At 31.5% G+C, this 23,427-nt stretch overlaps 1 protein-coding gene across 1 annotated transcript; it reads right to left on the bottom strand.

Annotated features, from left to right (window-relative positions):
* Positions 1-22,062: 22,062 nt before the first annotated feature.
* LOC145123835 (heavy metal-associated isoprenylated plant protein 46-like) lies at positions 22,063-22,915 on the bottom strand. The gene is made up of 3 exons (XM_079059044.1): positions 22,789-22,915; positions 22,620-22,698; positions 22,063-22,460 (listed from the first exon to the last, which is right to left on the bottom strand). Exons 1-3 carry the CDS (start codon positions 22,795-22,797, stop codon positions 22,198-22,200), a joined length of 351 nt encoding a protein of 116 aa, XP_078915170.1. The 5' UTR covers positions 22,798-22,915; the 3' UTR covers positions 22,063-22,197.
* Positions 22,916-23,427: the final 512 nt, after the last annotated feature.

The raw sequence follows: 23,427 nt of genomic DNA on the forward strand, positions 1-23,427 counted from the left end.
TCACCACCATTGTCACATTGGAAGGATTTGATGCTTTGATTAAATTGGGTTTTGATGTATTTGGAAAATTCGCAAAATTTAGCAAAAACATCATATTTGTGTATTAAGGGGTAGACCCAAAGGTAATGTGTATAATCATCAAGAAAAATTAACATAATATTTTAAAACACTAAAACTTAATATATGAGATGTCTAAATGTCTGAGTGAACGATATCAAAAGCATAAGAAACAATAGAGCGTGAAGTAATAAAAGGTAGTTTAATATGTTTGCCAAGTTGACAAGCTTGACACAAAACATCAGATATAGGTTTATTACCTGGAAGAAAATTATTGGAAATTCAAAATTTAAAAACATTTTTCCCAGGATGCCCGAGATATTGGTGCCAAACAGCGGACGATGTGGAGAGGAAGACTTGAGGAGATTGAGGTAGAACCGGGTAGAATAGTTCGTCACTGTCACATTGGATTAGGGATTAGAGGTTTCTGTAATCCTTGACAGTAAAACCAAATTCGTCAAATTCTTTGGAACATTTGTTATGACGAGTAAATACTCGTACAGAAATGAGATTTTGAATAAGAGAGGGAGTAATAAGAACATTATTTAGATAAAAAGAACGGTGAGTATTTGGTAGTGGAAAAAGAGTGCTCCCATTCGCAACAACAGGTATTTTAGATTCGCCCCCAACTAATACATGAGGAGAGATAATATTATTATGATAGGATTTTAGTATACCTTGGTTGTTGTGAACGTGATCAGTGGCTCCCGTGTCCATCACCCAAGGATTCGGGTCTTGAAGACTCATAGAGATAGATATCTGTGGAAGATATGTGGGATGTTGTTCGGGTCCAAACCATGTCCAAGATGGAAGGATAGTTGCTGAAATAGGTTTCCACGGTGTTGTTGTTACCAAGTAGGCCTATACTGGTGGGCGAGAAGGAGGTGGGCTGAGAAGGACACTTGTGGACTGACGTGGAAAAGGACCAGGACAATAGTAGGCATTGAGGTTAGATTGCTACTTAGTATCGGCGCATTGAGGTTATGATTGGGGTGGTAGTGGGTTGGATATCCACCTGTATTGAGTTGGGCTTTGCTGTGAATAGTTCCAGTTGTTTCCCTGTTGTGACTACTGAGGTCGTCAGTCATTCGAAGATTGTTGGAGGACCTTCGATCTTGGTTATTTCGGTGGTATGAGGGCTGGAAGTTGACATTGGTGGCAGTATGGAGAAGAGTTAGTGAGGAAGGATAGGCACTATGAGCCAAAGAGGAAGAATTGTGTGACATATGGAAGCGTTGTTCTTCATCAGCAAGAATGAAATGCGTTTCAGCAAAGGTAGGGAATGGGGAGCGGTGTCGATCCATGATTGCAACATTTTCAAAGCGAGAAGCCAGCACATTTAATGTGTAAATAACGATATTTGTATATGGGATCTTACTTTCCGGGATGAGATTTTCGAGTTGATAAGCAATAGATTGCACTCTAGAGAAGTATGTTGCCACTATTAGGTCACTCATGGTGATGCTCCATATTTTAGTATCCAATTGGATGGCACGTGAAACTCTATTTTCTATAAACATCCTTTCAAGAGTGAGCCAGAGTTCTCGAGCATTGGTTTGCTATTTTAAGATAGTGTTGAGAAGATTCTGTGAAAGAGTAGAATATATGAAACCTTTAACAACAGCGTCAACTTTCTTCCATAATGGATCTGTAGGAGGCTTGTTTTGTGTGACATAGGTTTTATCAACATGCTCAATAGCATCATACGCCTCACATTAATTCAGGAATAGATTTCTTCAAGTATCATAGTTTCCTCTCTCAAGATCAAGAATGAGAGGCACCTGGGATTTAATATTCGATATGCAAAAGACTTTGTGCGGGGGAGCGACATCAGAATTTCCTTTGCTTGGCATGTTGATTAATAAAAGGAGATGGAGTTTTTAGTGTTAACGGCATCGGTGATAGGTATGCACCTTCGGTAACAGTAAGGAAAGAAGGGGAAAGGAGGAAAGGAATGAGCTAAGTTAGGAAATTAGCTTTGATACCAAAATATTTAACAGAAATCAGAATGATTCTCATTGACCCGCAAATGTACAGTACAAGCGTATATAATACAATCAGAATACACAATGGGCCTTATGGGCCAACGCCGAACAAGCTATACAGAAAAGGGTTATACATAACATGTTATACATAGCAAATAAGACCTAAGTGGTATTCACATAAACCATTCATATGATTTATAATTAGTAAAAATGACGAGTTCTATAAATGCGTATCGTTTGTGATATTGAATATGTGTGCAAGGAATATATATGAAGAAAAAAAACTAGAAAGAATATTTTTTAAAGTAATATGCTTAATGAACTATTATATATAGGTAGTGCATAGTTTCCCATATATCACAAAGACAATATATCTACATAAATGGTCTCTTATTTTATATAGTGCAATATTTCCTGCTAAAAAAAGAGAATGGAATGAAATGAAGCAAATTATGTAGCAATATAGAACTACTTTCTTTCACTCTGATTCATTTGATAAATATCGAATCTAATATGCATAGCATGGCATCCCATGCTTGTCGTAGTAGTATTGGTGTGAAATAACATGTACTCGTGCCACCGTGGGTTTTACGGCCATGAGTTTCTTCTCCTCCACCAGACCAACACTAATTAGCTCTGTCTATATAACCCACTTCCTTAGCAAGGTTGTTAGTTCTACTTAGTCAACATCTTCATCGGTCACAACGAAGTAACAACGATTTAGGTTTTATCTGAACCAACAAAAGATGTTGATTTAACACATGTTCATCAATTTTCATAACATGATTTATTCAAGTAATTCAACCAGTTCCAATTGAGGTTAATATTTTGGTCGTAAAAGTGAAATTAGGCAATTTATATGGAAAACTAAACTGTTGTAAATTAGGATACTTAATATATATATATATATATATATATATATATATATATATATATATATATATATATATATATATATATATATATGACAACTATTAAATCCTATAATTTAGGAAACTTGATAATTATCATTAATTAAATTTGAACTCCAATATATTAGGTATCGAACAAATTTCAAGCGTCATCATCGATCTTAATATCTTTCATCTTCATCTTCCTTGTTTAAATCTTCGTCTTCGCTTGTACTGTTTTATTCCTTCCACGACGAACAATTTTCAGGTGATTCAAGAAAGCCTAAAACTTCAAACAAGGTAAAACTAATAGATGTATATGTTAAAGTGTTTTGCGATTCTTATAGAATGCATAATGTGAATGAACTATATGTTTTGTTAGTTAATTAATGCATGCCAACTAGTGCAGCACATATGTATTTGAAGCTGGATATATTGCAGAAAGAAATACTAATTGATGAGGCAATGGAACTAAAAAAGAGTATATCAAAGGACATACACCAGAAAAATGTTAAAACTGTTGAGTCATAATTTGTGGTTTATACTTTGATTTTCATAAGCTATTAGAGTTCTCGGTCTAGGACCGAAAACACCATGTTTTGGTGTTGTTTGGACCGAAATCACATGTGATTTCGGTTAGGCTTAATATTGTCTTGTTTGGGTTTTGGGTTGGGCCTTTGTCATTAGGTATAGGTATATATAGTGTTATTTTACCCTTATAAAGTGAGAGTGATGATTTTGAGGGTTGCCATAAGCCAAGAACACGTTCAAGAGAGAAACAGAGAGAAAACCAAGTGTAATCGTGAATCTTATGTACCCGACTATTCATCTATAATAGTGTGCATTGAAGATTAATCATCTTGTTCTTATTCCATATTACATCTTGCATCATTCACTAGATTGGGATTCCGCACCATCATAATCACTCTGATTAATACATAGCGATTTGGGACTTACAATTGGTATCATAGCTAAAGATTGGTATTAATCGGTCATTGCAAACGGTTTTTTTTGGATTTTCGGGTGTATTTGATTTATTTTTGACGAAATATTGGCTTTTTGTTCCTCGTGTTCTTCATATTTTTGAGTTTTTGATCGATTTTAGCTTAAAAATTAGAAAATTTCGTGTTTTTGTCGATTTTTGCAAGATCTTCAGTCACAATCTTCGGAGTCTTCGGCGGCAGCCTCGTTCTCGGTTAGGATTTCAGCAGTTTTCGGCGGCTGCGAGGGTTTTCGGTTAGGTCAGCAGCGATTTTGGTTAGGGCGCGTGTCCTCAGTCAGGCTCTCGGTCCGTAACCTCGTTCTCGGTCCTCGTATTCGGTCAGCGCTTTCGATCTACGATTGCGGTGCGAGATCTTGGTCAGACTTCTCGGTATTCAGGGTTCTCGGTCCGAGACTTCGGCCTCGCGATTTTGGTTGTGTTTTCAGATTTTCAAGATTTCGGTCAAGAGGCCTCAAATTCTCGGTCTAAAACTTAGTTTTTGGTCCAAAAGCCACGTTTTCAATCAAATAACCTCGTTTTTGGTCCTATAGCTTCGTATTTGGTCAAAAAGCCACGTATTCAGTCAAATACCCTCGTTTTTAGTCTAGAAACCTTCGTTTTCGGCCTAGAAACTTTTGTTTTTTGACAAGGTTATTTATTTTTTGGACTAAAAGTTTGACTTTCAAGTTTGACTTTGAATTTTGATTTTCAAGTTTGACTTTCAAGGATTGAGGTCAAAGGGCATTTATCCTAGTTTTTTCAGGTCAAAAACAAATTACTAAATCATATTCATTTTGGTAAATTATGAGTTCTTACAACAACAGAAAAGAGGTAAATGAAGCTTCATGCTCTCAGTCCTGTGAAGCTAAAATTAAACATTATCGTGATCAACATGAGTTATTAATTAGGGAAATAGAGGACCTTAAATATGAACAATATACTATCAGAAAGGCCCAAACCAAAGATCTAAAAAGAATTAAGGTAGAATACAACACTAAATGTGAACACTATGATTACGCTAAAGAGGAGATTGTGAAGTTAAAAAGCCGAACTTGATGTATTAAAAGCTAAATATAAAGATGTTGAATTTAACTTTAAGAAATTTGACGTGTCAAGTAAGAAAGTTGAGTCCATGATAGAAAAACAATTAAAATTTAAAGATAATCAGAATAATGGTCTAGGGTATCACAATGTTCCACCTCCCTTCAATGATAACTATACCCCGCCCCTTGAAACCAATGAGGTAGAGATATATGTTCAGTTTGGTCAACCCCCTGTACCAAATTTAGTTAAGACTGAGCAATCCGGTCCAACTGAGAATATTGAGGTGAGCGATACCAAGGCTTCTACTTCATGTGCAGGTAAAGTAGTGGAAGATGAGAACAAGGAGAACAAAAATAATTCTAGTTCTTTTAATTCTGTTGATTGTCTAACCAATGTCTCTTTGAACTCTGAAGATGTTGCTTCTAATTCTGTTACTTCTAATAAACCTACTGTTGGTAAATACAGGCCACCAAAACAAGAGAAACAGACTGGTTGATGTAATGTGCTTGTGGGAACAATCAGAGACAAGGCATGGGCACGCTTCCAGGGACAGGCAGAAACAACTTCTTACACTTATATAGTGTAGAATTCCAAGAGTCATATGTAAACCCTACTTCTTACACTTAGGCTTATGATCCAATAACTCATATGGACTAACTCTTCATGGGCTCTCACATAAACTTAGTCCATAATGGATCAATAGCCCAAACCATATGTATCACTGATTTACATAATTAGTCCCCGTTAATTTAATTAGTCTCTTTTGATCACTAAATTAATTCCAAACTAATCCTTGATCAATACTAATTAAATAATATGATTTCTCAATTAATATATTATACTCACAAATAACCTTTTTCTCAAATATCCATCCTATCAAATTACTCTAGTGAATGCTACCTAAAAGGAACATGCTACTCTCGGGTCAAATACATACCAATTATAGTAGTGGGCTTAGACACCTAATCCAACATGTTAGTCATACGTTGTCCCTCTACGTGATTGGAAGACATCCGGCATGGGATACAACATATACATCTCTATATCTATCTTATCTATAAAATAATTGAGCACTCACCTAAAGTAAAGAGCTCTTTGGAATTCCTTGATTGCTATGGTATGCCGTGAACTGGGGAACACGTTCTACTGAGCTTAAAATTTAATTGGTTCATGATTAAAGGTTGACTATAGATCTCACTGCTGAATTTAAGTGGACAACAATATCCTTGGTCGTCGTCAGCAAAATGGTCTATTTAGGAATATAATCACAATGTCTTGTCATTTATAGTCTGTCCCACTTGTCAATATCCTTTGTGTTTAAGTGGACCACAATATTGGTGATTGACCAGAGCTAAACATGCAGGTGTGTAATGATAAGCGATATTGAATTGCTTGACAACTTTGATCCCAAATAGTTTTAAATTTAGTTTTTATTTTTGTTTTTGTTAAATTTGTTCATATTTTTCCTCTATGCACAAATTTAGGGGGAGAATTAAAAAAAATCAAACAAAATCATAAAAGTCATAAAATTTAAAAATCCAAAAATATATTTATTTTTGTTTTTATTTCTTTTTGAAAAAAATCAAAAATCCAAAAATATTTTATTTTGAGTGTATTTTTAATTTTATTTTTATTTCTTCGTTATTTCTATTGTGTGCTAAGTTTATTTTTACTTTTATTTTTTATCTCAAAATTTTATTTGTCTTAAAAAGCGAATTCTAAAGGAATAAGAGACTCAAGGAGAATTCAAAAAGAAGAAGAGATTCAAGGAGACTGTATCGGAATTTGCTGAGCAAGGAGAAGAAACTTGGAAAAGAGTTGATGGTCATTACACTTCACTCTATTTTCACAAGAAATTGAAGGATTGAAATTGTACAAATTGTTAGTTAGGCAGTATCTTTCTAAGATCTGTCGTATTTAAGGAATTAAAAGTCTGAAACTGTACTGATGACATGGCACCATGGCGATGCACCTCGCAAGGCACAATTATCACTGAACGTCTCGCCAAGGGCAACTTAACTTGTTAACTTGAAAAACTGTATTGAGATCTTTTGATCTAGGATATACAGGGGCTAATATCAAAAAGGCCATGAGTAGTTCTCTGATACTCAACAAATCGCAGTGAGTTCCTTTGCGTTCACACAGATACTGCGAGTAGTCTCTTTCTAAGCCAAGGCTAGGTCCTTGAACAACTGTGGTGAGAAGGGCTCTTATATCTATGTGATCCACAGGGACTTTTTAGTCATGGTTACCTTTCAAGACGCATCTGTGATCGAGAAAGAACACTCATTCGGAGGAACAAGAAGTGAAGATTATCTTTCAACACACAATCTTTCAACCCCATAAGCAAGGTGAAGTTGTACTTGAATTTATGTGACAGATTGCATTGAAGCCTCCTCAATCAATTTGCTGCTATCTATGAACTTGCTGAAGTGATCCAAAAGAACTGGTCTATCTGTAATTATTTTCTCTAAAGTGTTTCAAAGCTGAAAGTGCTGATTTTCAAGAACCTTTACAAGAAGCCTCTACACCTAATACGCATTCAAGGTCAAATCTTTGAAGGAAGTCCAACTGTTCAAGATAAAGTCATTCATGTAGAAATTCATATATTCATCTAGAAGTTGTGAAGAAATCGATGATTAAAGCTGAAGTCAAGAACGAAGAGAAGATTGAAAAGAAAACAAAGATATAAACCAAGGGGGGATTGTTAGGTCATAAATTGTGGTTTATACTTTGCTTTTCATAAGCTATTAGAGTTCTCAGTCTAGGACCGTAAACACCATGTTTTGGTGTTGTTTGGACTGAAATCACAAGTGATTTTGGTTAGGCTTAATATTGTCTTGTTTGAGTTTTGGGCTAAGCCTTTGTTATTAGGTCTAGGTATATATATAGTGTTATTTTACCCTTGTAAAGTGAGAGGGATGTTTTTGAGGGTTGCCATAAGCCAAGAACACGTTCAAGAGAGAAACAGAGAGAAAACTAAGTGTAATCGTGAATCTTATGTACCCGACTATTCATCTATAATAGTGTGCATTGAAGATTAATCATCTTGTTCTCATTTCATACTACATCTTGCATCATTCACTAGATTGGGATTTCGTACAATCATAATGAAACTGATTGATACATAGCGATTTGGGGCTTACAAAAAGAACAAGTCGTTGAAAAGGTTAAAGAGGCCAAAGATGGTACCATTGGAAATTCGGATTATAAAAATAGTATTTTTCAAAGTTTTTTTATTTAATGGTTTTGATTGTTGAAACTATTAGAATGATTATTTTGCTTCTGTCATGCGTTTAAAAGTATTACTTAGAATGGGAATATGATTTTTTATGCAAATTAGTGCTTGAAGGAGAAAATACAGTCCATTGATATGGCTTCTTAATTTTGTGATTTTAAGAATATTTGACAAAAAAATTAGTCTACAAAGATGGTAAAATGTTGGAGCTTGAAACAATTTCATTCATGAATTGGTAGACCTAGAAGCTTAAAATGTTCTCTTGTAACATTTAAAAATATACACATCTTTAAAGAAAATATTTGTAATTTATTATTTTTTTTGTTTCATTGATTTCCTCTAAACTAATTTTGTTGTGCAGGATGAAAAAAGTCATTTGCATACATAGGAGAACCTTAAAGATCGTGTGTCCTTGTATGAATCTACTGATCAATTATCCTCATTCTGTAAGAATTTATCAATTATGCTCATTCCTTAAGAATGAACATTTTTTTCAAAATGCTCATTCCAAATTTGTGAATTGGATCATGAGAAAAGTTGATTTTTCTATGAATAAACTTTTTTTCTTAATTAAAAAATATTTAACCTTGGTAGCAGCTATTCTAACTTTTTCTCTTTCTTGTTTATAGGAGGGAAACAAAAGTTTTAATTGAATTATTTGTCGGTTTCAGTTCAATTCTACAGAGGTAAGATACAGACATGGGAAAACCATCAAAAAGCAAAGACGGATTCTTCAAGAATCACGACATATTCTTAAGGAATGTAGTATATATTATAAGATTTTTTGTATATTCTGTAAGAATGATGACATATTCTGGAAGAATGCAGAATAAAAGGTTGTCTATATTCTTCAAAATGTTTTATATACATTCTTGTTTATTGTTATAAAAATGGTTATTCTATGTTATAAGAATGGTTCTCATTTTATAATATATATTATTGATTATATTGCAATACATATATCTTAAAGAATGATATGTTATTGTCTAATATATGGATGTATAATCTTTAAGAATGTTAATTCTAAAAAAAAAACTTTTTGAATAAAACCATATTCTTTAAGAATGAAAGAATGAAAATATATGTTCATGTATATATGCATATTAAATGATAAGATGTTCTTAAAAAATATGATTTAATTAAAATTTTTTAACTAAAAATAATATTTGCATACATAGGAGGACCTTAAAGATGGTTTGTTCTTGTATGAATCTAATGATCAATTATCCTCATTCTTTAAGAATTGATTAATTATGCTCATTCCGTAAGAATGAACATTTTTTTCAAAATGCTCATTCCAAATTTGTGAATTGGATCACGAGAAAAGTTGATTTTTCTATGAATAAACTTTTTTCCTAATTAAAAAATATTTAACCTTGGTAGCAACTATTCTAACTTTTTCTCTTTCTTGTTTATAGGAAGGAAACAAAAGTTTTAATTGAATTATTTGTTGGTTTCAGTTCAATTGTGCAGAGGTAAGATACAGACATGGGAAAACCATCAAAAAGCAAAGACGGATTCTTCAAGAATCACGATATATTCTTAAGGAATGTAGTATATATTATAAGATTTTTTGTATATTCTATAAGAATGATGACATATTCTGAAAGAATGCAGAATAAAAGGTTGTCTATATTCTTCAAAATGTTTTATATACATTCTTGTTTATTGTTATAAAAATGGTTGTTTTTTGTTATAAGAATGGTTCTCATTTTATAATATATATTATTGATTATATTGTAATACATAAATCTTAAAGAATGATATGTTATTGTCTAATATATGCATGTATATTCTTTAAGAATGTTAATTCTAAAAAAAAACTTTTTGAATAAAACCATATTCTTTAAGAATGAAAGAATGAAAATATATGTTCATGTATATATGTATATTGAATGATAACATGTTCTTAAAACATATGATTTAATTTAAATTTTTTGAACCAAAAATAATATTTGATATTTTTTATTAATTACATTGACTTTAGTTGCCAAAAATATAGGTAATTTATATTTCTCTCTCCTAATAAAATATCATATTTTCCATTATAATTAATTAAGTGTAATTATATAGTAAGTGGTAGTTCATGTTAATAACATGCACCCTAAGATCATATCCTTTCATTTTCTTTAATCTAATGGCTAGAATTTGGTCATACATTCACACAATACTTATAATCCACATTTAATCCTAACCCTATATATATATATATATATATATATATATATATATATATATATATATATATAAGAACATGAGAATGTGAAAAAAGTAATAAATAACTAGATATTATTTTGCTCAAAATGGAATTAAACGTAAATTAATAAATTAAGTCATAACCCTAGTATTTGGCCAAGCTTTGACTTCACTAACTTGAACTTGGACCTTATTAAGAGGAATCTTGCTAAAGAAGGAATCTTTGTGTAAATATAAAAGTTAATAGTATTTCCTAGTTAAATGGTGGGCATAGAATAAAGCTATAAAATAGAGGAATTATTCTATCCAATTATCCAAACTTTTGAAATTAGATCACCGCTCTTCTCTTCCCTCTTCATTTGAATGTATTCACTTGCATCAAACCCTCCCTAATGGTGAATTTGAGGGACTAGTTTTGCCAAATAGTAAACTTCCTTACTAGTTTTGACATAGTTAATGACCAATTAACTAAAAAGGAGGATTATTGGGGCCTATGTGTGAAAAATAGAATTTCTATAAACTAGTGGTTTAAACCCTGTAAAAATTGTGAAGAATTAAACTTAGGAGGACCAAATACGCAAAATGACCAAGGATGTAACTAGTTGAGGAGTTCTTCCCCATTTGAAGAGGGAATAACATGTCTGAGAGGAAAGAGTGAGAAAAATGATGATTCTATGGAGCAAAGGAAGATCTAGAGTGTTTATTGAGAAATCCAGCTTGGATTTGAAGATAGGAAGCAACATCAAGCTTAGGAGGTATAATTTACCTTCCGCTTATGTAAAATTTGAACCTAGGGTTTGAGGTTGAAGCCTAAATTCACTTATGCTGATTAATTTGATGAATTATATTATAGATTTGTAGTGGATTGTAGTTCCGTCTTATTCTTTGGAAACAACAAGAGTCTTATCCATAAATAATAATAGCTAGAAACAACCCAGCAGTTTAGCTATTTGGATTCCCTTTCTTCATTAAACCAAACCCAAATTGGTTTGATGGAGAACTGATTGAGGTTTCCAGCTACATTCTCCATTAATGTTGGCATTCTTTAGCTATGGATTTAAATGAGTTTTGGATGTTTGTATTACTCTCTAGATCACCATGAGATTTCCACTTCATCCTTGAATGGTTGCAATCCATCATCGATGATGGAAATGAGGAATTCAAGTTTTAGCTTCATGTTAAGTTGTACCTTGGTTATGATGAGTTTACTTTAGCCACTATTCATAATTATGGAGTCGATTATATAATTAGTAAGTGTTTGGTTGATTGAACTAATGACTTAAATGACTCAAATAATATGTTATGTGATTTGTATTGTTGATAAATCATTATCGTAATGAATGAATGAAATACTTGATGCAATCTCAATTAGATCAAGCTTAGAGGAATTTCATGGATAAAATACCCAATTACGTTCCATGAATTCTAATGGCTAAGCTTCAAGACTTAGTTGAATTTTTATGAATGATTAGTAAGGGAATTACGAATGGAATAATAGCTTAGATGAAACATTGTTGATGAACTTGTGATTAGGAACTATTGAGACCTTTATTGGTGTTGTGATGTTCTTAGAGCATCCTTAAAGGTTATTTCACCTTTAATGGTCTTAATGAATTAGTCATGACGAAATTAAGAGTTCAATGAGTATTAGTAATGTTAAAACACCTATTTAAGCCATTAATACTCTATGGTAAAAAATTTATGAAGAGCGGAATCAAAATGAAAAATTTGGATGAATGAAATGGAGTTTTAGCACAAAATGTGTATGCAACATGGGACGCAGAATCGTTACATGGGCTCATTACATGTCTATGTAATGCCAAGACAAAATATAACATGGGTCATGTAGTCTTCTGAATAGGAAAAATGTGATCTTAAGTTTGGCACATCCTTTTTGCATTTTGTTTCTTTTAACACTTCGTAATATAGGTGAAATTAGATGATTAAAGTATAAAAATGAGTTTGCAAGAAGTCCTAGATACAACACCACACACTAGGTCCTATTTGAAAATCAATCTTAAGAAAATCATTTGTGAAAATTTCCCTAAAATCCAGAGCTTTTGTTTGTGGAATATAATTTTGTCCCCAAATAGTAAATTTAAATTTAATTTGAAAACTGGTGAGGTTGTTAACCATAAACATATATCAACATTTAAAGCTCACCACAAAAACTTTGGCCTTCTCAAAATCCAAGCTAAAGTCTTTTACCCCTTGACTCTATCTTCAACCGGAGCATATGTCAAAATAGATTTGGCAAGGTATTTGCCTAGTGAGAATACTCGGTGTGGATTCATGTTGAGTAATAAGATAACATTCTAACTTACTCAAATCGGCCTCCAAAAAATCATTTTTGTTTAAAAGTCATTTATAAAATGTAGGTATTTTATTAGCCAAAGTTTATCAAACACTATTTAAACATATAAGAATTTAAAGGCCCAAAATTTTTATAAAATTATTTTAAAAAAAGTTGGGATTTAATAAGCCAGATAAAGTTAAACAATACCATTTCAAGTATTATGGATTTAATAACCTAAATCAAGTTAAGCATACCATTTCAAATAGTTGGGATTTAATTAGCCAAATCAAGTTACAAAATACCATCTCAAATACTTAGGATTTAATGACCCAAATCAAGTTAAAATTCCATTTCAAATAGTTGGGATGTAATGACCCAAATCAAGTTAAAGAATACCATTTCAAATAGTTGGTATTTAATGACCCACAAAATAATTCACAAAAGTACCAAAATACTTAAAACTAACATTAGTTAGTTAAGTAGTCAATCAAAGATCAATTTTAGATCAAAAAGGGATAAGCAAATAATATCATTAATGTCATGCAACATGTAACTATCCTCGAAACCCAAGTTTCTCTCAAGAATCCCAATATCACAAGTTTGATGGTTAGGACTTGAGTACAAAGAGAGCATTCCAAACATACACCATATAGATATGAAGGAGCGTATTCTAAACTCAACTAACGGGGACGATGCAAGAAGGAAGGTATTTCAAACAAATATCTCCCTAGTCCACATCATCGGCTAAGTACTCATGAACCATCACATGAGCACCACATAAGGAATAACTATCACGCTTATGCATAGTAAGGATTTTCTAGAATCACTCATTGTCATCATGCATCATAATGGTCAATTGTATATGAATATAGTGAGGGACTCACACAGGCGCCCATCCTAGAATGTATGTACGTGTTAAATACCTCAAATCATAAAAGAATACTTAATTACATAGCACGATTTCATCAAAAAAATCATATCAAAATAAAGCATAAAGTTTCTTTAAATAATTTATTGAGTATTTGAAAATAATATCATGTGAAAACCTTTAGATAAAAGTTTATAGTTATTGAGACATATGCTCGAGGTAAACTCACCTTACTCCAAAGCTAGCAATACCGTACTCTTCCTTAATTGGCTAGTTTTTCCAAAATTTATACTTCCACGTCAAACACCTAAAATCATCATAATAAAGTTTTCAAATGACCAATATACCTTTTACGGGTAAACACATCTTCTAACCACAAAATGCGCCTAAAATGTTCTAATGTGAATTAAGGAAGCCAAAGGAGTGAACAAGACTCAAAGCAATAATACCAAAAATATAAAAATGGGATAGACCATGAAGTATCAAGATCTCCCCCGGGTATCATCGCAACTACTGAACAAAAAGACAGATTTTTGGTTTTTATTTCTTATTTAGCCAACCAACTTTCATTAAAACTTCAAAACGAACTCAATAACTTATAAGACTTCAAAAATAGGTTACAAATCTTTAAATGAACATAATAAAGGATCCCCAAATGATTCATATCCTTGGTATGGATCTTAAACATTTAGATTTTATAAAAGTTATTTTTAAAGATCAATGAGGCTAAAACTACGAAATGAAAGTTTTGCTTCAGAAGACCAATTGATTTTATTCTACACATACTAATACACATATCAAAACCATTTTCAAGAGGGAAAAGGATGTTATATGAAATTTAAGCTTCGACATGAGTTAATACCAAATCCCAATACTCATAAGAACATCAACAAAGGTTAGAACAACATTTATGACACTAGATGAAAAATTTGCAACTCAAAATATGAAGGGATGATAGATTACCAAAACTAGACATGAAGGTAAGATCAATATGTGAATTAAAGCTTGGAACACAGTTTTATAATCAAAAATGTTAAACTAGCCAAATGACATATCATTAAAGTAAAGTTTTACACCTAACTTCATAATCACACCATGAGACAAACATTGTTAAGTGTGTAATACATTGTAATGGAAATACATAAACTTGTCATAAACTCAAACTCATATCATTTCTTGGAACCACCAATTTGATCTATGAACCCTAGGCTTAAAATATCCAAAAGATCACCATTAAAACGTGATTTAAAAATCAAGAAATCTCACCATAAGCCAATGGTTGACAAATTGATCATAAAATTAAAGTTTAGTACATACTCTAAACACAAGATCAAGCTTACATCCATTCATGAACATGTAATTCGGACAGGAAGATCTATGGTTTTGGAAACCCATCAAATATCATAAAATTTAGAAATATCAAAAAGTTTTTCTAGTTGGAACTTGTAGCTAGATCAAGTAATGAAACCATAACATTAATCTCATAAGAATAAAACAATTTATGTACAAATTTTGGATTTGTAAAACCCACAAAACCCTAATATGAATTTGACAGAAAAAGGGGGTGAAGAACAAACCTTCCAATCTAGATTATCAAGATGAATTTACCAAGACTTCAATCAACAACTTCAACCTTCAAACACCAAGGAAAAGGAAGTGGGATTTTGATCTTAATAGGGAGAATGACTAGAAACGTTTAAAGGATAAGTGGATTGGAGATATAAGAGGAAAAGAAGATAGGAGATTGGATAAAAAAAAGGTATACGATGACATCACGACGCATCAACCTAAGTGGTGAAGTGTATCAACCTAAGTTTCGTAGGTTGACACTTTAGGTCCTTCTTCATAAAATCTTTACAATAACGGTCCCCAAACTAGTTAAAAACTTACAATAGTTCACATTTAATCAACCTCAATCAGAGCCTATACAAACTTGGTCCTAGATACATATTCGGTCAACTCTTGAGTCAACTGTTAAAGCACAATCTGAGGTTCATTGAAGATTGGTTGCTTGTGGAAAGTTAGAAGTATATCATTTGGACGGACCATACTGACATGTTTCAGATTGGGATAATTCTTGAACAGAATTGATTGTCATATGGAAATATGGAAATATTTCCATAATGGGAGTTGGTGATTAGAATCTGAATGTGAGTTAGAAACCTTAATGCAAAGAAGGTGTTCAAGGAGTTACCTTGAATCTGATACTTCATTACCATGAAATTGCTTTAAGTAATACAGTTTCATTGGAGCATTTTGTGACATCGTTGGCAAAGTCTTTGTGACTTCTAGGCCATGTCATCACAAAAGGATCATTGCATGACAGGTTAGATTCTGACACATTTAGTGGTGACAAGAATTTTGGAAATTCTTACACTTTTAATATGGATTTGGAATTGTGATATGAGTATTATTGTAATTATGTCCAATTGATCTATTCACAAAGGAAGGACCATAGAGTGACATAGTATGCATGTTTATTACATGACATGACTAATGTTTAATTCAAGTGATTAGTTGATTACTCGAAACATTATACAATTAACAAGTCTAATTAATATGGTAATTAAATAATAAGTGTTTTATTTATATTCAATAGTTTCGTGACCATAGTTAATTAGGTTATTATTTTGTTTCACTTCGGATGTTTTACTTCCCGAATAATTGGATTTTTCAAACATCCACAGTCGATCATACTTTGGAAGTAAGTAGTGAATTAAGACTATCGTGAATTGGGTTGTAGATTGTCTAAGGGTTTAGAGATGGCAATGGTATCCTGTAACATTCACGAGTACTTCTGAAATAGAGATTTAAGTATTGGATTAACCCACGCTCAGGGAATTACTTCATGGATTTTATCACGAGTAATTTTGAGACGATAATATCTTATATTCTTGAAACGGAGACATATGAGTTTTTGTTTGCGAGTCATTTGTGCATTGATAATACGTAAATGCATCAGTAACTTGATGTTATAAAATGTATTGTTGTGTGTGATTTGATGAGTAAATAGTACAAGCATATGAATCGAATTTTATCCTTTCCTTTTTCCCTAATGGGGAAAAGCGATATATGTGGGCCCCTCGATGATTTGATGATGACAACTAAAGTGCTTGGCCAAGCCTGGACTGAATTGATGTGTTCAATTAGTAGTCTGTTATCAGTCATCATAAATCAGAAATCGGGAAACAAATTTTGGACAGAGAGATTGATTATAATCTATGTCTCATGTCCATACGATATCTTGTAGAATGAAGGAATATTTGATCCCTTATCTAAGGACACATAACTGACTAGGTCAGAGTTCGACAGTGGCTTTTGAAAGCTACGATTGCTGGTCAAATTTTGAGGTCATACTTGCAATTATAGTAATTAGACTTATCCAAGTGGGAGACTGTTGTATTAGGTGTCTAAGATCATAACTATAATTGGTATGTACTTGATTTGATTGTACCATGGTCCTTTTGGGTTGCCTTCACTTTTGGAACTTGACAGGATGACTTTTGGAGAGAAGTTAAATTTATTGTTTGGAATAATAAATCCATATAAATGATTTGTTAATATGTTATGAAAATAATATATTAAATGGAAATTATGTTGTTTAATTAATATTTAATCAAATTAATTTGGAATTAATTTTGGGATTAAAGGAATTAATTAAAAGTACAGGGGTTGTTTTGCAAATCATTGATAGTTATGAAACTGGGCTCTTGGATTCCTTGGATAGGAATGGAGGAAAGTTATACGGTGGGCCTATAAGATTTTCATCCAAGGCCTTCCAAAGAGGAGTTCATGGGCTACTTAGGCCTTAAACATGGAATTAGGGTTTCCACCTGCAAACCCTAGCTTTGGGACTAAGCCACCTCATGTAGAAAAGGGATGTAACCCCTTAGAGTTTTTGGCCCTATGCCTGAAAACCCCAGTGGAACCGATTTTTCTAAGTATCCCCTCCTCTCTCCTCTGATCCTCTTGTAAAGAGTGTTTGTAATCCATTAGAGGTGACACATTTGAGGCACTAAGCTATCAAGAGTCAAGGATCTACAAGGTTTCTTGTTATTGCTACATAACAAGTAAGGTAAACTTCTAAACCCTAATTATATGTAGATTTTGATTTATATATGCTAGATCTAGGGTTTTGCTTTGGTATTCAATTTGCATGTTTAACTAGTATAAAACTTAGATCCAAAGCAATTAGGGTTGCATGAATGCATAGGTTGTAGTTTTGCTCAAAACCCATCATAAATTTGGTTACCAATTGTTATGTAATTAGTTATTTTGATCTAATAAACTAATATTTTCACCAATTCATGTAGTAATATGTATGGTCATACACAAGCAAACACAGAACTAGTTATTAATTGTAATTAAGCTATGTAAGATTTATCTAAGGCAATTAAGCAAACACAATTATGGTCACAATTATGTTCTCCCTCACATCTAAGTTTGTTACTTTTATTACTTGATCTAGATGTGGTCACTCCTAGCTCTAGAAATTTAATAGTCACTAAATTACTAGGTAAACAAGTTCACGTAATTTAATGGCCACTAAGCTACTCTAAACTTGAATTTAAGCAACAAAGTCACAAACTTTAACATGCTAGGTAATGATAAAAAAAACACAAGCATAAATCCAACTTTATAAAATCCAATAAATAGTAAACTAAACCACAGATTCCAGGTTTCATCTAGCTAAACGAAAGTAGACTAATTTAGCTACTCATAACTGAAATCAAACACACAAATTCAAAAGAAATTGACATGATTAAATTAATGCAAACCGAATGTAGTGTTTTAATCTTCAAATTCTCGATCTTCAAATAATATCTCCTTCTAAAGGATGTTTTTCGCACTTCTCTGACCTCCAAACTTGGTTATCTCTCCAGAATATGTGTAAGCCAACCCCCTAAGTCGAATGAGCAAAGGGATATATATAGTTTCCAAAAATTATGTCTCATGTCGTGAGAATTAAGTTCTCATATTGTGATCTCGTCAGAATTCGTGTTCGACAAGGAAACTGCATTCCGCGTAGCTATCTTCTAGAAGAATCAATCTCACGTTGTGAGATTATACTCCTCATATCATGAGAACTAGGAATTAGCATTTGGCACAAAAACGAAAGTTATCTGAAATTTTGTCTAGTTTTCAGATCATTTAGAATCTTTTTAATCGGAGTTACGAGTCATGAGATATGGTCAAAATATTGACGAGGGGTCAAGTTATCCAACAACATCCTTTTTGTATGTTTTTCAACTCCAATCCTACAAGTATCCAGCTTTTGTCGGTTTCGATCATTTTCTTTGAAAATGTCCACTTTTGGCTGTAAAATACAATTTAAACATTAAAAGTACCAAATATATATTTGCAGTTAACCAAATTATAGCTTAAAATGTATTAAAATACTGTGTAGAAATGTGTATAAATATGACACTATCAGTAGCAAATCCTAGGTGGCGTCTACTTGGACTCTGACAACTTTGACATGACTCCCTCCAACTTAAATAACACTTGCATTCCAAGGAGAGATAAATGACACATCTCTGTTAACTTCCATGCCCACATAAAATTGTTTTTTGCCAACATCAGATGCCATGTCACTTTTACGAGTCTCACTCCCTCTCTCTCTCATTTAAATCTGTTCATATTCACTCCCTCTCCCTCTCGCTTAAATCTATTCATATCTACCTATTCTATTAAATGAAACCTTAATATGCCACTTGTCCATTGTCTAGCATCATTATTTGCCACATTGCATACTTCTAATGCATCTTCTTATATCATTATTCATTGGAATACACTTATTTTGGTAACAATATCAATTGTAATTCAAACATTAAAACAAAGGTCTTATCCTAATTCGAAAATCGTAATCTATGTTATAATGATTGTCTTTAATATTTACGGACAACAAAATTAAATAATCAAAAATTTAATATAAGGGTTCTTGTGTTCAATATATGGATTTGTTTTATGCATATGTACTGAAATTGTAAAAGTTTTATTACACAAAAAATTAATATATTAATTTTCCGGATAAGTAACTTGCGATTTGTGATATCTATCCAAATTTTCATTAAACGTAGAATACTTTAATATACTTTAAGGTATTACTTAATAGAATAAGTTAGTAATTTAAAAATCGTAATTACACATGGAATAGTTTGTCTGTTTGGAAGTCTAATTTCGATACATGTGATATCCTCAAAATAATATTTATTATACTCTTTTAAATTATGTATTTCGTCTTTGTTTAAAATAGGGTTGTTTGCGGTACGGTTAGGTGCGGTTTTGAATCAAAACCGCAAACCACACCGCATATGCGGTTTGAGTTTTTTTGAAACCGCACCATGAACGATTGGAACCGCGTTAAGCGGTGCGGTTTATGCGGCTTGAGTGCGGTTCGATAAGTTGTTTAATTAATAACTTTCACAAACCAAAACATTTCGTTGATTTTAGTATTAGCTTTTTAAAAAACCAAAAATTTAGGTTGATTCGGTCCTACTGTGATATGAAACGGATAAAAAGAACCCATAAAAAGTAAACGAAATTAATTTCATATATAATGCAACTGTATTTCTTATTCCATGGTCGACATAACAGTAACTTATATAATTATGTCATTTTCACTAAGAATTCTTAATAACTTTAATTGTAATTGCTACCAAGAATCACCCAATGCTAATTCTATTTATAAAACTAAATCAACAAACTTTTTTCTCATTTTATTTATGTAGAATGATTATATATATATATATATATATATATATATATATATATATATATATATATATATAGACACACACACACACACACACACACATGGTGCGGTGCGGTGCGGTTTGAACCGTGGTTTTATAGCTAAAAACCGCAAACTACACCATAATGTGCGGTTTAGAAAATTAGAAACCGCAACCGCATCGCGGAAGTTATAAACCACGCTATGCGGTGCGGTTTGATGTGGTGCGAGCGGTTTATGCGATTTGGTGCACACCTCTAGTTTAAACATAACATAGAAATCTTACTAGTAAAGTTTTAACAATTAACTTTATTTTAAAATATATAATGTTTGCCTTTTAACACATTCAAACAATAAAATTCAAATTCAAATTCAAAATAGATAAATTTGTAAGAACTAGTTTTCAAAATAGTGCAGAGAAAGATTGAAATTATTGATTTTAAATAAAAATTGTAATTGGATAAATAAAACTTCAATGTTATATACCAAGAAATTCTTCAAAATCTATATTAAAATATTATGTTTATTTTACTTATTATCACATTAATTTAGGATTACAAGCCAAAATCCATTGCATTTTTTTGGTTTTGTTGACATTTGATACTTTTATATATATATATATATATATATATATATATATATATATATATATATATATATATATATATATCCTCTCTAATCAATAAAAGTTTTTCTTGCCATTTGTCACATTCTCATTTAAATTACCAAATGTAATTTTATGGTTATTTTGATTTAATTTTTTTTCCACATGTCATTTTATGAATTCTTCTATTTTATTAAATTGCACATAATACTTTAATATAATAATTGCAATAAATATATATTAATAAATGGATATCAATTTCATTAATGAATTTACCTTTTAATTTCAAAATTCTCAAAATTAAAGTTTATGAATTTCTTTTATTTATTTAAATTATTTGTTTAAATTTAAAGGATAAAAACATTTCAATTATAATAATTCATTATTTTTCTTATTTTTTATAAATTTAAAGTTCTCAAAATAATATTTTGATATTTATATTTAACTTTTTTTTAATTAACTCATGTAGTAAATGTGTGTCACAACTACTATATATATATATATATATATATATATATATATATATATATATATATATATATATATATATATATATATATATATATATATATATATATATATATATATATATTAACGGGTTATAACCTAATGATCCAATTACTAGTTGTAAAAAATATATCATTTGTGATAATGAATTATCGTTCAAAAACGACATATGAAAATAATCGATAACACTTTTTTTTTATTTGAAATTAGGTGTAAGACTCATGTATTACATGAGTTTATTTTAAAGAAAAAAATATTAAATTTTAAACATTTGAGAAGTTTGAATTTATGAGAAAAAAAATAGAAAAATATTGAATTATTAAAATTAAATTGTTTGATTTTCTTTTAAATTAAACAAATAATTTAGACAAATAAACAAAGAAAACTAATGAAACTTTAATTTAGAAAATTTTAAATTAAAAGAAAATCAATTAATGAAATTGATATGCATTTATTATTACATTTATTGTAATTATTACATTTAATATTATGTGGAAATTAATAAAATAAAAAAAACTACAAAATGCCACGTGGAAAAAAATTAATTGAAAATAACCACAAAATGACATGTGCCAAACCATATCAATGAGAGTTTGACATGTGACAAAAAATTCTTAATTTATTAGGGAGGATAAGATGCTTAATAAACTAATTCATATAACGTAGCCGCAAAATTGGTTTTCTCATATATTACAAACACAATATGTATATCAAGGGGATCTTATTTTATACAATGCAAAATTCCCTAATAAAAATTTAAGCTAATTTCTTTTCACTCTGTTTCATTTAATAATATCTCAAATCTCATATGCATATTCATAGTAAGGCATCCCATACATGCCGTAGTAGTATTGGTACGGATTAAAATTTAGTGAGGCCACCGTGGGATTTGTTTCCTTTGCCGCATCTGGTTTCTTCTCCTCCACCGGACCAACACTCACTAGTTCTGTGTATCCGACACCTTTCCTTAGCAAGGTCGTCAGTTCAACTGAGTCAATTCCTTCTCCGGTCACCGCTATCTGGTCTTTATCTGAACCTAGGAAAGAAGCTGATTCCACACCTGTTCATCATTCATTTTCAGATCATGATTTAGTCAAGTAATTCAATCAATTTCAATTGACGTTAACATTTAGTTTGGGATAGTCATATATATGAACTTGAGATTGTGAAAGAAATTGTTTTTGGTGTTCATTGTGACTTTCACCAAAATATATCTTACCGGAGAGACTAACGGCGATTTGAAGAGCCTTACTAGCTTTCTTTTTGGTGTTCATTGTGACCTTGACCACAATTTTTTGCTGCAGAACCAATCAATTACACAAATTGAGATCCACTATTCGAAAAATATTCAAAATGGAATCGAATTGAACGAGCAATCAGGCATGTACCTTTGCCATTTCTGTGAATTAGATGATGATTTGTCTGCGAGTGTATCTGTTTTGGATCTAGTAAATCAGAAAGTAAGAGGATATAGAGAAGATGTGTGAAGAGTGAAAGTTCTGAGAGGGTATTTATAGTCAGCGTCCATGGAGTTCACAGTAAATCAGAGGCGGAAGACGACGAGGTCAACGCCGTGGGAAGGAAGCTTCCCACTAATTACAAATGGTACGATAACTTTTCGGACCATATATGTATACGTTTTCCGTTTCAAAACTTTTGTTGACATGCGTTTTCATTCGCATAAAAGTTTCAAATTGCCCCTTTTAAAATAAGCCAGACTTACAAATGAATAAAGGTAACAAAAGGTGATACATAGAGCTTTTTCTTATATATGTAACTTATTGCTAGATTATTGTTTATTACCAAAAGTAATAATATAGACGACAATTAAACACGTGACGATGAAATTGGACCTGAAGCTTTCATATTAAATCATTGGGAATATGACTTATTAAGGTAATTAACTTTTCGGTATTTTTATATTTGGGTAACTATCTTTTTTTGTACATATCTAGGTAACAAACTTTTTCGTCCCTAACTTATTTATTTAACTTGGATGGTCCCTACTGTTTATTTTTGTTGTGCGT

The sequence above is a fragment of the Lactuca virosa genome, chromosome 7 (assembly GCF_052849685.1).
Source record: "Lactuca virosa cultivar CGN04683 chromosome 7, Lactuca_virosa_CGN04683_v6, whole genome shotgun sequence".
Taxonomy (NCBI): Eukaryota; Viridiplantae; Streptophyta; class Magnoliopsida; order Asterales; family Asteraceae; genus Lactuca; species Lactuca virosa.

Excerpts from the sequence above, each read along its gene's own strand:
- LOC145123835 (XM_079059044.1), bottom strand. Across the intron at positions 22,461-22,619 it reads AATCGCCGTTAGTCTCTCCG|GTGTGGAATCAGCTTCTTTC; the intron begins GTAAGATATATT and ends AATGATGAACAG.